Source organism: Numida meleagris, chromosome 17, assembly GCF_002078875.1.
Source record: "Numida meleagris isolate 19003 breed g44 Domestic line chromosome 17, NumMel1.0, whole genome shotgun sequence".
NCBI lineage: Eukaryota > Metazoa > Chordata > Aves > Galliformes > Numididae > Numida > Numida meleagris.
The window spans coordinates 8,506,761-8,522,338 of record NC_034425.1 but is presented as its reverse complement, the minus strand read 5'-3'; the positions used below and the strand labels follow the sequence as shown (position 1 = coordinate 8,522,338).

The following is a 15,578-nucleotide window of genomic DNA, read 5'->3' as shown; positions in this document are numbered from 1 at the left end:
GCTCAAGGTGAATGGCTATGAGAAAACCCAGACATACAGGCTCTGGTTTTGTCTATCGTTGGTGTCTAAGAAAAAGGCTTATATCATGATGTTGCTGAATTTTAGACGTTGCTTTATTTTTTATACTTGCTTTGATTTACTAGCATTAATAAGTAATTTTAACAATGATTTGCTCATGGCTAAGTGTACCAGCTTCCAGTTTATAAGTCAGGCATAGAAGAGGTGAATTTCTTATAGTGTGACAGGACTGGAACTCAAGACCTTCAGCTTCTTTCTTGAAGGAAGTTCCCTGATCTTTTGATCCAGGGGTTTGGAAATACTTCCTTGCTAGAGACTTAACGGCATCAACTTCTAATAAGATAGGTAATTTAAAATAATGTTTTCACAGGACCATGACTTTGTGTTTTTGCTCACTATTTGTCTGAAGTCTTCTCTGGTCCTTCATGGACTTTTCTGATTAATTTACAAAGACTGAAAACATAGTCATTTTGCCTCTCCAACAAGGATTTGATACTACTCTAGTGGTTAAATTGGGCCCACAGAACTGATAAACAAATATAAATTTGGAATCGGGTCTTTGGATCCGCTTCAAGCTCTTATCTTGTGTGCTGAACATAAATTACAGGGTATGTAGTTTTCATGCATGAGTGCCCAATTAGCTCACACATGAACACACAGTTTTTGCATGAGCACTCTATTATGTCACGTCTGAGCACCCAATTAGCTCACACACAAGCGCTCGCTTAGCTCTTGCCTGAGTGCTGTGTTGGGCCTATATTGGCAGGTTACTGTAGCCAAGGTCCTGGGTCTGGGGGGTGCTGGTCACAGCTGGCCCAGCCTGCTCCAAAACCAATGGAGAACCCCACTGCTGAGAGTAACCCTCTGGTAGAAACAAGGGAAGTTGAGACTAGGAAAGGAGGAGGGTATGTGTTAAGTGTTTAATTGTTTATGTTTTCTCTCTTCTCAATCTGAATTGGTGATTAGATTAATTGGCGATAAATTAAGTAAAAACAAGACTGTTTTGCCAGTGACACCTGGCTTTAGTGCTAGGGAGAGGTGAATGATCTTTAAATTAATGTAGGGATTAGTTTATAAAGAAATAATAGCCATAAATATGAGTAATTAACATCTATTCAACAATGTCCCTCTTTAAAAATATATTACAGGAGGACCAGAAGAAAAGCAGTGCAATCCCATTAAGCAGATTAATTGAATTAGGGTTTGTGTATTTATGTTCTTTGTTAACAGTGCTATGCAGTGTTCCAGTTTGTCTTGTACATTTTGATAGATTACTTTTTTGTTTGCATTTGCCCAACCAATCATTATTAATTAGATTTTAATGTATTATGGTTTGGGAAGAAGCTGAACCTAAGCCATGCATGCTTCACACAAGAGAGTTGTCCTTACTTTCATAAACCTCCCCACTGGCTTTGGTTACACAGATTACATGAGTGGAACCTATCCACTGGGAGTGGAAATTCGTAAGATCAGAGCCGAGCCTGCTATGCCTTCCTAGGACATGAAGCCTTTGCATAAGAACCCCATTTATTCTCCAGTCCCTTTTCACAGCTCTAGTGAGTATTTTCTCCCACTTTTTTTTTCCACAGCCAAAGTGGGCTTTGTTGGTCATAGGAAGGCTGAGACACAAATCTTGGTTGTTATCACAGTGCCGAGTTGCACTGTAGCTTTCTAACCAGTATTGTCCCTCCCTACACTCTAACCAAACAGTATTCTACCTATTTCAGATGCTGTAATTGAATGTGCATTAGTGGATGGCTGCACCCTTCGTGCAAAAAAACAGATCCATGGGAACACAAACTCCTCAGTGCCAAACTTTTCTTTTTTCCTAGTGGAAGTACTATGAGATCTCTGCGAGTACTCTGTACAGTTGGTATAACTTGTCTTTCTGCTCTCATTCTTTGCAGAAATTCACACAACATGAGAGGCATAAAGAAAGCCTGAACCCAAGTCTGCAAAAATTGGGTTCTTTTTGAAATTAAACCTGGAAAGGCTAGCTTAATGCAGCTAAGAGGAACTGACTAAACACATAAAATGTGAAAAAATCAAGAATATTGTTCTCTGTCTGAGCTGGTAATGCTTTGTACACCAGTAAATCAGTTCCTCCTGACTGCCTTGTTGCCACAACTAGCTAAGACGTTGTAAGTGTAAATTGTTATAATTACTTTATAAAGATCAGCAGGCAACGAAAGATGACATGAAGGGATTTCTGGCATTAGGGCTCTCCTTCAGTTTTACATTTCAAAGGAAGCTGTTGAACAATGCAATTATTTGTTTAGAGGCCCTTGGGAACACAAGCTAGGATCAGAGCGTCCTACAGCCTGGGCCCTGGACGCAGGGAGGAAGGGAAGGAGAGAGAATCCTTGCTGCATTAAGAGCCTGGGTTAAAAGTCATAGGGGCACAATGCCTTCCCAAAAGTCACAGCAAGTCAGTAGTAAATGCAAGAGTAAAAACCAGAATTTCAGCTCAGTACACTATTCAGTAGACCCTATCAGCTTAACAGCCTAAGCCATGTCCCTGGGTCTAATTAATCTACTCAGCAATTCAGTGAATAATTTAAGGGCAAGCAAAATAAATGCCAAGAGAAGTGACAAATTCTACAGTGGCTTGGGCTATTTACTTTAGCAGGGAGAAGGTGTTTTCCTGAATGACTCTACAAAAGGGCTGGGAGGTGTTTTGCACCTTCACTTTTTCCCTTATCTGTCTGTCAGTCTTTCTGATGAGCTGTTTAAGGAATACTCAGTATAACAGGAATATACTGAATAGAAAAGAAACAGGTGAAAATAAACTTGTCCCTTTATTTTAAAGTGCATGAATTGAGTATTAAAAAAGAAAAAAAAAAAAAAAAAGCACACACAACTTGGCCACAAGTAGGTTACATAACTTAAGCCAGTCTAAAATTATGTGCCAGCAATTTACATGAGTTTTATGTAACTGTTTATACTGCTGTTTATTTAAAAATTACTACTTATCTTGGCGACCGCAGCAACACATCGTGCATTCGCTAGCTCTGGAATACAGGGCACCTTCATTAAAACACATAGTCACCAATATATTAAACACACAAAAAAAGCCTGCTCTGACATAACGTGAAGTGTCAGATGGAAAGCCGCAACAGCGAAGACATTCAGCGTGCACGACAAAGCAGGCCTTTGGGGTGTTCAGAACAGGACTGGAACATGCTCCATCCTTAATTCACCCAACAGCTTTCGGGTCCTTTACAGCACAGTTGGTACAGTCTACAAGACCAGCTCTTGTTCCTGGGCTCTTATAAAGGACCCTCTTCACCTTCAGGTTTTTATGCTTATGTATTTTTATATTGAACTTTTAAAGTGCTGAGGGTAGCCAGCCTTTTGTTCTTTCTTAAAGTACCAAGTACTTTAGTTACACAGATGTTATTTTTTGTTTACTACCAGAACAGCCTCTTCCAGCACTTTCTCTCTTGGAAAGTAGGCAAGGCTTTAGCAGTGTCTCCATGCTGGGTTGCTCATGCACAAAGTTGCATGGTTTTTAGATCCTGGTCCATGACAAGGGTGAGACCAGGGGTGTGTAGCTCTGCATTATTCTGCTTAACCAGAATATGCGAGAAACAGTGGCCTTTATCATGATGTCATGAGTCAGAGGATGACGTGCTGTCAAAAATAACAATGCTTCAATGTGTCCAAAGGTTTAAAAATTTTAATCTGGTCAAATACTGCTGTGTTTTCAGTAGCACTTCGAAACAAGGCGAAAAAGAAGGCACTATTCCAGCAGAGTTCTTAAAAATATGGTTTTTTTCATTTACAGAAACTTCTACTGAAACTGGAGGCAGGGCTCTTTCCTAATGTAAAGTTTTAAAATATTTAGATTTGAAATTTTAATTCTGAGTGATGTTGTATCCGTCATCTTGTTAGGTAAATATCCTCTAAAAAGAGGCTTCTCAATCATGGTGATAACCGTAACCCGCTCCACGAGCTAATATATTCTTAATGACATGTTTGCAATTTCAGCCACCAAGGAGTGAGCTGCAAAAATAAGTGCAAAATGCCGGTGTTACTTGGCTGTGTGTGGAAAAGCACAAGGGAGCACAGACCTTGCAGCCTGGCTCAGGGGGACACGCTGTCCTCACTGGGACCTCAGGACGACACTGGCACTCCCACTTAGGTTAAGGCAGTCAGTTACTCTTCAGAAAGGGCATTATGCCTTCTAAATATTACAAGCATTTTTCTAAAGGACAGAATAAAAGTGGAAGGTTTGAGAAGGAGAGCTACGTCAAGTAAATGGCTGCAGTGCTTTGTGAAAGTTGCCCCAAAAATAACTGTGCCTCTTGAAGAACTAGTTTATGTCTGAGTACTCTCTGCTCCATAGAACAGCTAAAAATTGGAGAAACTCCAAGGGAATTTAAAGCTGCTTATTTCACCTGTGGCTTTTGTTTTGTGCTAAAGCATAACCTTACCACTGCCCCTCATGCTGAGAAACACCCTGTCATGCCTGGGATTTCAGTGAAGACAGGATTTGCTGGCAGAATCTGTCTTGAGTGACACTGTCTTGATTTACATGAACCTTCAAGGAGAAAAATGGCATCTGAAGTGACTGCACGTCTGTTAGTAACATGTTCCACAATTCAGGAAGGGCTTATCTCATTTATCCCTCTGGAAAATAGAGAATGTCTAAGTCTGCAGCATGTACACAATGTCCTCAATGATTTAATATAGCAGAGTTATAAACCCTGAAAAATCATGGTTTATAATGGAAACTCTGACATGCCATCAAGTTTAATGGCACTTACAAGCACTACTGTAATTAAATCGTCAACAAAAACCTACAACATGGTAAAGTAACAGTCTCTACATTTTCAAACTAATGTACAGAGATAGCTCCCATTAAGGTTGGCAGTAATTAGATATTTAAAACCCAAGGAGAGTTAGAAAAATATACACTATAAAGTTCAGATACGGTAGACAAAACCAATATCCTTTTCATTTCAGCAAATAAAAAACGTTGCCGAGCGTGCTATGCATTCACAAATGGCAGTCAAAGGAAAGGACTGGCTTGGAAGAGAAAGGAAAAATTTCTTGTGCGTTGATACTTGGCTACTCTAGAAAAACTTGTCAGCAGTTAAATGATGTACATGCTGAGCAAAAATATCTGTTCTTTAATGTGAAAATGCCAGTATGACACAGTGAGAAGATAAAACGTCCACATGCTGAAATTAAAATACCTATACTTTCTGATAGCCTTTAAATTGTTGAATCCTAGTTTTTGAATCTTAAGGGAAAATATTTTGGTAGAATTTTCTGCTTAGTTGTAAATCCAGAAAATTAATGGGATTTTCCCCTGTTGTTATCTAGAGATGCATTTACTGTTTTTGGTAGGTTTTCCCGAAAGATACCTGAAGATACAACTTACTAAAGCCCAGAGGTACAACTCTGGAACGAACCTTAACTCTTATCACGGTGCTTGTCATTACTAACCTATAGTTTAATAGGTTGCTTTCTTATCTACAGCCATCAGTTTCCCTTTTGCACATATCCTTTTTCTAAAACCATGTGGTAGTTTTTCATGGTCAGCATCCACTTTTCATTTCTTGCGTTCATTTTTGCAAGGAATAAGGAAGAATACACCAGGAATGCTGATTTCATACGCCTTAAGTAGGAATAGGAGCAGTTGGTACAAATTGATGGGTACGCTTTGGTGAAGGTACCCCTTGTGATTCAGGCTGTAGGACAGGTTGGGAGGGATGTGCCAGCCCAGCACCACTTAATTCACTTCAAAAGTGGATAAAATTTAATAGGCCCTTGTGGAGCTCTGTAATTTCAATGACCACAGCAGAACCAGGCTTGGACAAGGCAGCCAGAGCCCACTGAAATCAATGAAGAGACTCTTGTGAGTGCTGGATCTGGTCCAAGGAGGATATTTCTATAGAGAGTTGCCAGGACTAGGTGACTGGAGTTTTGTGGTCCTGTGGAGCCCAAAGGACTCTCTTCCTATGCCTATGTATGCAGACACAATTGCAAAACAGCACTTTTTGTTGGTTTGGATATATAAACTGCCTAATGGAATTAGCAGGTCCAAATCCTTTACCTACTCTTTTCCACTGCTTCCCTTTCTTTAAAAGGAAATTGTTTAACTGAGAGCAAATGTTGATTGAATGTAATTTGTATCACAGAGTACTTTTAAGCATTCTTTCCTGAAAAGCTTTTGAGCAATCTTTTGCTTTTCTCTCTCATACACAGAGTTATAATTTAATTACTGTGTAAAGTTTTCCTAAACATTATTGCTAAACGTGACTTTTAGTATCCACGTGGAATGGTAAATGCTAGGAGAAAAGTTAACCTGTGCAGTACTTTTATTCCTTTTCTTGGACTGTTATCTGATTGAGTTTTCTTCTGCTGTTTGTTTCCTAGTGGAATGGAGTTGTTCAGAAGACTTTTCTCCTTTGGTTGGTGAGATAATTATGGATAATCTTCAGTCTTTGAGGTGCACCATCACAGGTCTCAGAACAGTAAGTGCCAAATGATTCATTTAGATCTTGATGCCCCCTGCTGCCCCAGTGATAAAAAGACACTGATAATTTGCATCCTTGGCTGTTGGTAACAACTGCAGAGTGCCTTGCTTCTAACAAGTTCCAGTCATTAAGCATAATATGTCTGGTATCCATGATCAGAAATTCACAAAGGAACAGACAGACAGACAGCATGAACTGTTTTATAAGTTGGCATGCTTAGGACAGAGCCAAAAAGACTGGAATGAAAGCCGCTGTTTTCTGGATCACAGGATAATCTTAGTGCAGATCAAAGGCTCATGAAAGTTCTAGTCCTGACTCTGATGACAGATAACTAAAATAACTGCTCTTCTACTTATTTCAGTTAATGGCAGTCATTTTCATTTTTGTTTTATTTTCATATGCATGTTTTACATTGCTAAGAACTGGGTCAGCGAATGAGAATATTGACGTGTATTCTTAAGCAGAATAGTTTTGACCATGTGCCTGAACACCTTCTTCCTACTGGCTGTTCAGCACCATTTGTGCAAGCAAATTTGGATTCACAAGGAGCCATGATATGCATTTCCTCTGTTTTTTATTTTCCAACAACAAAACAAAGTAAATGGTCTTAAGTTAAAATCAAGCAAGCTTGCACAGTCCATTTCTTAGGCACACATTAAGAGCAGTGATTAAGGTCTGTTTGTCTATAATCTCCAAAGTATTTAACATCTGTAAACAAAAAGCTAAACTTTCGGAAACGCTTTCTGTTGGCCTAGATTTATGCATCAAAATACATGATAAGGGTCTGACTGCTTTCAGTGATAGCCAAGCAGAGCTTCTTCAGTTACTGTGCTCATAGCAAGACTAATACTACAGGAGAAATGGGATTTTTCATTCTTGAAGTCTGATTCTAAGAGTTCCCAGAGCACTGCTTTGGTAGAAGAGATCACAATTTGTCAATCATAATTGATATGTTCTGTTTACCCTCTGCAAATCACCTGCCCTGTAATCTTTGTGCAATCTTTCAGTAGTTCATGGTGCACCAGTTGAGATCCCTGAAAGCTATTTAAGAGATTTTCTAAGAAAGCAGTTTTGAAGGGGCTACTCTCCAGCTATTACAGCCATGACTTGAAGTGAAGTGCGAGTTTTGATTCCAGTTGTTGCCTTTTGCAGGGCCAGAGGTATTACATTCATGTTTCGGCATACAATATGAGAGGATGGGGACCTCCACGAAGATCTACTCCTGCGTATGCTTCTCCCTCAAGTAGGTCAAGCTTGTATCCACTCCCAGTTTGATGATTCATGTTGCTTTTTCAGAATTTCTTCCTCTTCAACGAAAAGAAGACAACAAGTATGCCAGAGTTCGTGATTTAATTACTGTGCCATTTAGGAGGGAAATAAATAAAACTCAACTTCTTCTCCCCAACAAAAAAGATATATAATATTTGTATATTTATTTTGTTTATCTTTTGACCTTCATCTCTTTTAATAGAGTTCTGCTATATGGAGCTTTGTTTGTCAGCACATGAATGGATCAAAACTTAAATTTGAACTACTAGAACCAAAATTCTTACACATGTAGTATGTAATTTTGTATTCTGACTTGTTGTGTTATAGATTCAATTCAGTGAACCATTCTTGTAGTTCTCAGTTCTGAACTTGGTGGAGTTGTGGGATGCATGCAGTACGTAAAATACTGTAGTATGTCACATATGTTGGTAGGATCTAGCCCTTAAGCACTAAAATGTTCCAGACATGTCCAAAAGCCTTTCTTCTGTTTCAGACTTGTGACAGGTTTTCTCAGACTCAGTGCAAATTTTCATTTGTGGCTACTAATCTACGATAGTCACATTCTATTGTTAGTCACTTTTCCAGACTTAGTGTTCATTGCTGAACTGGCTTGGTATATTACAGCTTCCCTTGTATTGATTAGTGCAGTAAAGAGGGACTTTTCATTTTATTGCATTAGCACTTGTTTTTATTAGGCTGATGTAACAATTTAATAACCTTGAATGCTAATGTGAGAAAATTAAGCAATGGTGGTAATAGAGAGTGTGGGATAATCAAAGCTGTTGCAGTATCACTGTCCTATTTTGCTACAGTTTTGCTCTTGTTTACCACAGAGTAAAGCCTGGGCCTAGCCTAGGCTAAAGAAATATTCTGTTTGCAAACAAAAATGTGCTACAATAATGGCAGAAAATTCTACTCTGGGTTATGTGGATAACTCACTGCTATGGAGTGTATTGAATAATTTAGTGACATGCAATTACCTTGACTATACTCGGGGGTAAGTACACCGGATTTGGCCCCACAAATCTAGAACTTACATAAATTGAGAAACAAGACTCCTCTGCAGTAGCTGGCAGTTATTCAGCTAAATAACCGCTAAGAACAGGGCACCCCTGGCAACACTGGTTGTATCTCAGGCTGTAGCTGTGTGTGATACAGACATTTGCTTTGAGTACATTGCATTATCTTCCCTATTTTTTGTCCACTGTTATTAACCTTCTGACAGTACGTGACAGCTCCAAAGCTTTGGGATGTGAGGCAAGTTTTGCTTCAGATCTCAGTGGATGTGGCTATGTATGTGTGCTCTCTTTGCTGGTGAACACGGCAGCATTGGACGGGCTCAGCTCACTGCATATAGCTAGCTGGCAAAAATGCCGTATTTCTATCGAGTACCCCTAGTGACACATGCTCAAGCTTTCCAGCAAGTGAGATACACACAGCCTAAGTGTAAAATCTTTGCATTAAGTAATATTAATATCAGAATTTTAGCTTGAGAGACAAGATACTGGTGCAGTTACCGAGGGCAGAACTTCATCCATGCGGCTGCCTTCACCATTAGTTTTGAAAGCTAGCAGACTTGTGCTTGGCAAGAAAGCAGCAACCTGAAATTACAGCAGTGTTATATTAAGGAATATGGCCTTAAGGTAAAAATTCAGTGTGAATAAATTCAGTACAAAGTTGTTTGCAATGGCAGCTAGAATATGCTAGGTAAGTGAAAGCTCCAGGGCTAATCTGGATCTAGTCCAATCCTAGAGCATCAAAAGTCAGCGATATCCTCAGAGAATCATCCTTGCAGCATGAGTGAGTGCTTGCTACTGTCCTGTTTCCCCCTTCCAAACAGTAACAGTATGGAAAGCTGTGGCTGGCCTTCTGCAGCTGCTCTGTGAAGCCACAGTAGATAGTAACATTTCTAGGCTTATTGACTGGCGTGGGATTCATGGACAGTGTGGGAAGCTGGTCTGATTTCCGTGTCATTTTGAAGGCAGCCAGCAGTCTGGAGCATCAGGAAGTTTGAGAACCACCTAGACAAAAAACCACGAGGTTGTTCTAAACCTTCCTGTTCTGATGACCCGGAGCACTTTGGTATTGCTGAATTCCATTTGGTTCCTCTTGGCTGCCAAAGGAGATCTGAGAACTGACCTCCCAACATGAGTTATAAATGCAGCTGGCTCTTGATCTCTGCAAAAGCTTACATCATGCAGGATAGCCACCCTGCAGCTGTTATAACTGCCCACAGGCTATCAGGATAGCAATTGTCTTCTCTTCCCACCCTTTATGAGGCTTAACACCACTCTAGCTGCTATACTAAATGGTAGCAAATATATATTTATATCTCTGGCATAGTGAGCCCTTTGGAAGGAATGCTTAACTGAACTTGCAGTAGAAAGCAGAGCTGTATATTTAGTGAGTGAGCAAACTGTTTGCTGGTGGCCGTGAATTCGTATGTGGCCTCTGCCTGCAAGATGGAAGCATGTCTCCCTTGGAGACAGATCTCCTAATAACCTGATCCACCATTACTTTCATTCGGGAAACTGTGGTGTAATAATTTTTTATTATAACAATGTGAGAAAGAGTCAAATCTGGAATCAAATAGCTCCTCTCTGACAGTTTCATCCTCTTGTTTGTGGGAGGGTTGTCTGCCTTTTAAAATCAAGATTGAGATTTCAGCTAATGGCAAATAAGAGTGAAAACAAAGTCCCTTATAGGTTCAGAGGATGTGGGACAGAAATCGCAGCTTCTTGCCTCATGAGTGCAGCGCTGAGCAGAGTGACAGCAGCAGGGCAGGAATTGCCAGCTTTGCTTCAGGCCTCGGAGCTGGGAGGTTTTCAGAAGTGCTCTTCCTCAGAGTGTATTTCTGAAGCTACAGAGAAACCTCTGGTTGTAGGAGGACGTTCATTCTCTGCTTTGCAGTCAGTTTCTCACATAACTGTGGGGAAGTCATTTAGCCTCGTGGTGCCTCAGCAAAACTCAGGAGGAGCAGGACTGTGATCTTAGCGAGGTGTGGAGTGGGTCAGCACAGAACAGGCTGAGCGCAGTGCGGATGCTACAGCAAAAGAAGCCATTTATGTACTGAAGAGAAAAAGCCATTGTCTAGTCAGTCACTGCAGGAGCTTCTGGGGGCTGATTGCGAGCTCTATGTTCATCATCTTTATGATTAATTATGTAGCTGGCACAAAGCAGAGGAAGCTTATTGTACAAGTAACAACAGCAGACTTAAAACAACTGCCATATTTTCCTGCATGCCCAGATGTCAGCCTCCGCTACGGCCAAGAAATATCAGAGGCAAGAAAATATTTTAAAACCTTCTCCTACCACTTTGTGTTTCATTTCTGTTTATTTCCTTTGTTCAATAGACTGGAAAGACTGCAGTGGAAGAGAGCCTCGGCACAGGGGACACACTGAGGCCCTGGAACGTCTCCTTCAGCAGGTTCGAGCAGCTCATCAGCATTATAATTGCAGAGGTAAGGATAAATATCTGTGTGGTAGGGCACCAGCTGAAGCCTCTGTGGCGCCTGTAATTTTAGCAGTTTTCTAACTAGGTCATACCTTCTCATTCATCAGGAAAAGAAAGATATTAATATTGGCCCATCTGGAATCACTTTAGCTTACTATCTTGCTCTTAACCCTTGAAATTAGTTGGATGGAAACATCTGAAAGCTAGAACGTACACAAGCACAGACACGCCCTTCCTCTCGCTGTACCCGATGCAGTTATTGATGTGTTTTTTCCTACAAATAAGTTTTACGCAGGATTCTGCTAAAATGTTTCAAGAATCTCTCTTTTATTTTTTTAATATAAAGAAATACTTCAGAGAGTTAACAACTGTTTTGGATCAAAAAAGGGACTTGGCTGCCTCCAAATGGAAGACACTAAGTACTCTACTGGATGCGATGCCAATCTATAATGAAAAATAGTTGCACAATGCAGTGGGAAGATAAGATTGCTACATTTTCAAATAGAATGGATCAAAACTGGGAGAGAGTTCGAATCTCAGCCAGCTCTTTGCTCTTCATTCATGAGAAACAGACTGTGCCTTTAATAGCTCAAGAGCCAAGGCAACAGCTTGGCATTCTTTTTAAAGAATATATAAAAACTCCTGCTCTATACGGGTTGTTGAAAAGTGCTATTTATTTTCTTAAAATAAACTTCTAACTGGAATAATGCTTCATTGCAAGGGAACTTATTTTAAACTGGAAAGTCAAACTACCATGAAGTTTTCATTTTTCATCACTTAGTATGACTGTTATTTCAAACTGCATCAACTGATTTAAAATCCTAGAAATACTTAGGACTCAAATCATCTGGATGAAATGGAAAGATGCGACCTTTGTTCTTTATGTGCAAATACGTCACAATCGTGATGATCCACAGTCTGCCACAAGCCACTGTCACCATAGCAACTAAAAGTATTCAGCTACGTTGCTTGAAAAGGGAAAGGAGATATTGCAAGAAAATGTTGTTTCCCTAATTAAAATTCATGCAAACGTTATCATTTGCAGGTGGCCTTGCTAGTAAAAATACAAACGATGTATTCCATCTCTTACATAGCTTTTCATGCTATTCAAGAAGTCTTTATCCATGGTACAGTTTCTCTTCTGAAGTTAGTACATTCCTCAGGTCTTTCAGGCCACCTTCATAGTCAACAGGGAATAAGTGATGGAACATCTGAGAATATTCTTAGAATCAATTGTTTTACTGACATACCAGCCCAGAAAAGCAGCAGTTATAAACATGCAGAAAATCCCTTCTTTTAAGAATTTGACACCAGTACCTGGTTCTCGTAAAATTCCACCGCTTCAGAAATTAACTCCAGTCTCAAAGCAAAGCACAAACAACTCTGTTACTGATTTCCGAGCTCTTTATGCTTAAATAATAAATAACAACAATATAGGGAATCTGTTTAGCTCAGAACATTGTCTTCTGTGTCAGAAAGAGGATGTGGGAACTTACATGTGGCAGTGCCATGCTGTGCAATCAGACTGAGCAACACCCCTGCCTCCAACCAAATCAGAATCTCAGAACTGCTTGTAACGTTAACGTTACGCAGTACTATATTTACTATATGAATCAGGTTTATAACATAAGAGAAGAGCCTTTGAAACTTACCTTAAATATCTGACGTATGTCAGTCCCTTGTATTTCAGGAATTCGATATTAAAAAATCAAGACAAAATAATTGCAGAAAAAACAAGAATTATGACATTAATTTGACTCTGTTATTTGTCAGTCTCAGTGAAATCTGAGAATATTGATCAAGGATCTGAGATAAGTTGTTGGTAATGACTGAAAAGCCCCAGTAAACTTTTCCATTTGGTGCATGTAAGACAGAAGCCTGTTTCAACTGTCATGGACAGAAATCAGCACGGATGTGCTTTTATATATAAGCCCAGGACCTGGCCTGGCATTTAACCAGTCCTTACCATGCTTCTCTTTACCACATTCCTCTAATTGTAAATTCTCATTATAGCTTCTGTTTTCCTTATTTGTTTTAGAAGTGTCAATAAATAGCTTGAAACTATTTGAAGAATACCACTGAATCTGCTTACAACCACTGATTCACAGTGAATTGAAGTGAGGTGAAGACAGGGACAGATTCAAACCTGAAGCCTTGTCCCCTTGGCTTTCCATGAAGTGATCCCTCTGTGGGATAGCCCAGGTGTGCTGCCCAGGATGGCTGAAGGAGAGCGGAGGAGGAGTGCAAAGGAGGTGAAAAAAGCGGAAAGGGTGATCAATCTAAAATGGCTGAGATTATTCGGCTGATATGGGTAAAAGCCTCAGAATGCAAAGGAGATACAAGAACAAGGTTCTACGCTAGTGATCTGGGAGCGTTAAATTGCCCAGATTCCACACACCTCTTGCTCCCGTCTGTTCATTCAGGCTTTGCACCGAAGCCTGCATTTTGCCCTATGCTTTGCGTTTCAGGGCCTGAAGAAAACAAGCTTACAAAAATACCAGGAAGAATACATTGGAACGTACAGTGAGTTTAAGAGCTTTTGGAATTAGATCAGCTGTTGCTTTTGAACCTGCTCTGTGATATGTTGAAATCTCTTAGGGAATTACTTAGGAAGCTTTGCTTTCATATGTTTAATCTTCTGGAAAACCCTGATGATTACAAACAACAGTCATCCATTTGTCTTCATAATACCATGCTACAGACTATCATAACCCAATTACTACAATTGTGTGTTCTGGCAACACTTCAAATGTATTTTTTAAGTATTTTTTTTTCCTGTAGATCATTCTTACTAAGCAGTTCTGAGTGGATTAAGCAATTGTGTGATGCTTCATTAGGAAAGGAACTCAGCTCTTTGGTAAAATGCTTACTAGATATTTTCTTTCTGAAATTTGGTTGACATGTATTTTACTAGAGGTTCACTGAAATAAAAATGTTCTAATCATAATCTGATTCACAATCTGGCATCACATTTTCGTTGCATTTAACAAAGGGAATGATCACTTATTCCACGGGGCATTTTAAAAGTTTAGATCTTAATGAGAATACACAAAAACAGGCTGGAGAACCTGGCCACGGACTGAGAAGTTCAGATAGGAAATTTAAGAAGTTACAATCTCAACCGTTGAGCCTGCCTTTGTACTCCAAAATATACCACGCAGTAACATAACTGACATGAATATAGTTTCTTCATGAGATACAGAGTTTAGTTCTGAATGACATCTCATCCTGAGCTGAGTCTGTAAAGGCCTTAAGCTACTGAAGTATATACTGGCTATGTATGCCTCTAACTTCTGCATGGTATTCTGCCTCTCTGCACATTATTGCAGGCTCAGTTGTATGCACTGCTGAAATTGTGCAACTTGAAAGTGAGTATGATTTTCTTCTGGAAGTTTCCAGTAATTTGATGCATTTTCATCCATTGTTAGTAAAAACTCTAAACCCCATTTTATGCCCTCTGCTAGGATTTCAATGGGATTTAGCTCCTCTTCTACTAATTTGCTTCATTATTCAGTGTTACCATTAATGATATTTAGTTGTCCCACACATCGTCTGATCTGTGGGGCTAGGATTTCTCCTCAGATAATTTTGCACTGAGGTAATGCCATTTACTTCACATCTGCCCCACTTGAGGAGAGGCACCCGCTTGTCTAGTGATAGGACAAAGAATTCCAGATGATCTTACTCCTCAGAAAAATGGCATGGCATAACAGACATTCCTCTAGAGCAGAAACCCCAGATGCATGCTAGCAGTGGGAGCATGCAACTTTCTTATTTCTCACAACCAACTTACATTGCTTTCAAGTATCTGTCATATTTAAGTGAACTGTGAAGACACAAATATAGCCTACCTAAGAAAAGAAAAACTGCTAATGTGGTAAATAGAGTTAATTGCCTAGTCCAGTCCAAGTGTGAATGCTTCTGATCTAAACCCTTTAACTGGAAATTCTCTAATCTTGGCCAACATACATTTGCTCCTGAGCTATTAATAGAGCTCATAGCTCTGTTGTATTGTTTCTTAGCATCCATTGGTTTGTTGTTACTGGTGCTGTTGTATAAAGGTTACTCTGTTATTTATTAGTTAATTAAATAACATTGTTAAAGTCCCATTCCCTGTAGATCCAAATTATCCTCTAATCTCAGTTCCATGTTTTTTGGCTTCTGGACATACTATAACATAAAACAAAAGAAAACAGCAACATAGGAGAATTTACAGTCTCCATATAATTTTACATTATATTACATTATATATAACATTTTGGCTGTTGGCTTTGAAAAATCTGTGGACCAAACCACTGAATAGCACAATAACATAGATTTCCCTTGTAATGTGCCCTCTGATTGTAATG

At 39.5% G+C, this 15,578-nt stretch overlaps 1 protein-coding gene across 1 annotated transcript in view; it reads left to right on the top strand.

Annotated features, from left to right (window-relative positions):
- The window catches only part of ANKFN1 (ankyrin repeat and fibronectin type III domain containing 1), a 59,506-nt gene that overhangs the window by 20,911 nt on the left and 23,017 nt on the right, over nucleotides 1–15,578 (top strand). The window contains exons 6-8 of the mRNA XM_021415283.1: nucleotides 6,406–6,503; nucleotides 7,659–7,749; nucleotides 11,129–11,236. Of these exons, the coding sequence (XP_021270958.1) occupies nucleotides 6,406–6,503; nucleotides 7,659–7,749; nucleotides 11,129–11,236 (297 nt within the window). The remainder of the gene's footprint in view (nucleotides 1–6,405; nucleotides 6,504–7,658; nucleotides 7,750–11,128; nucleotides 11,237–15,578) is intronic.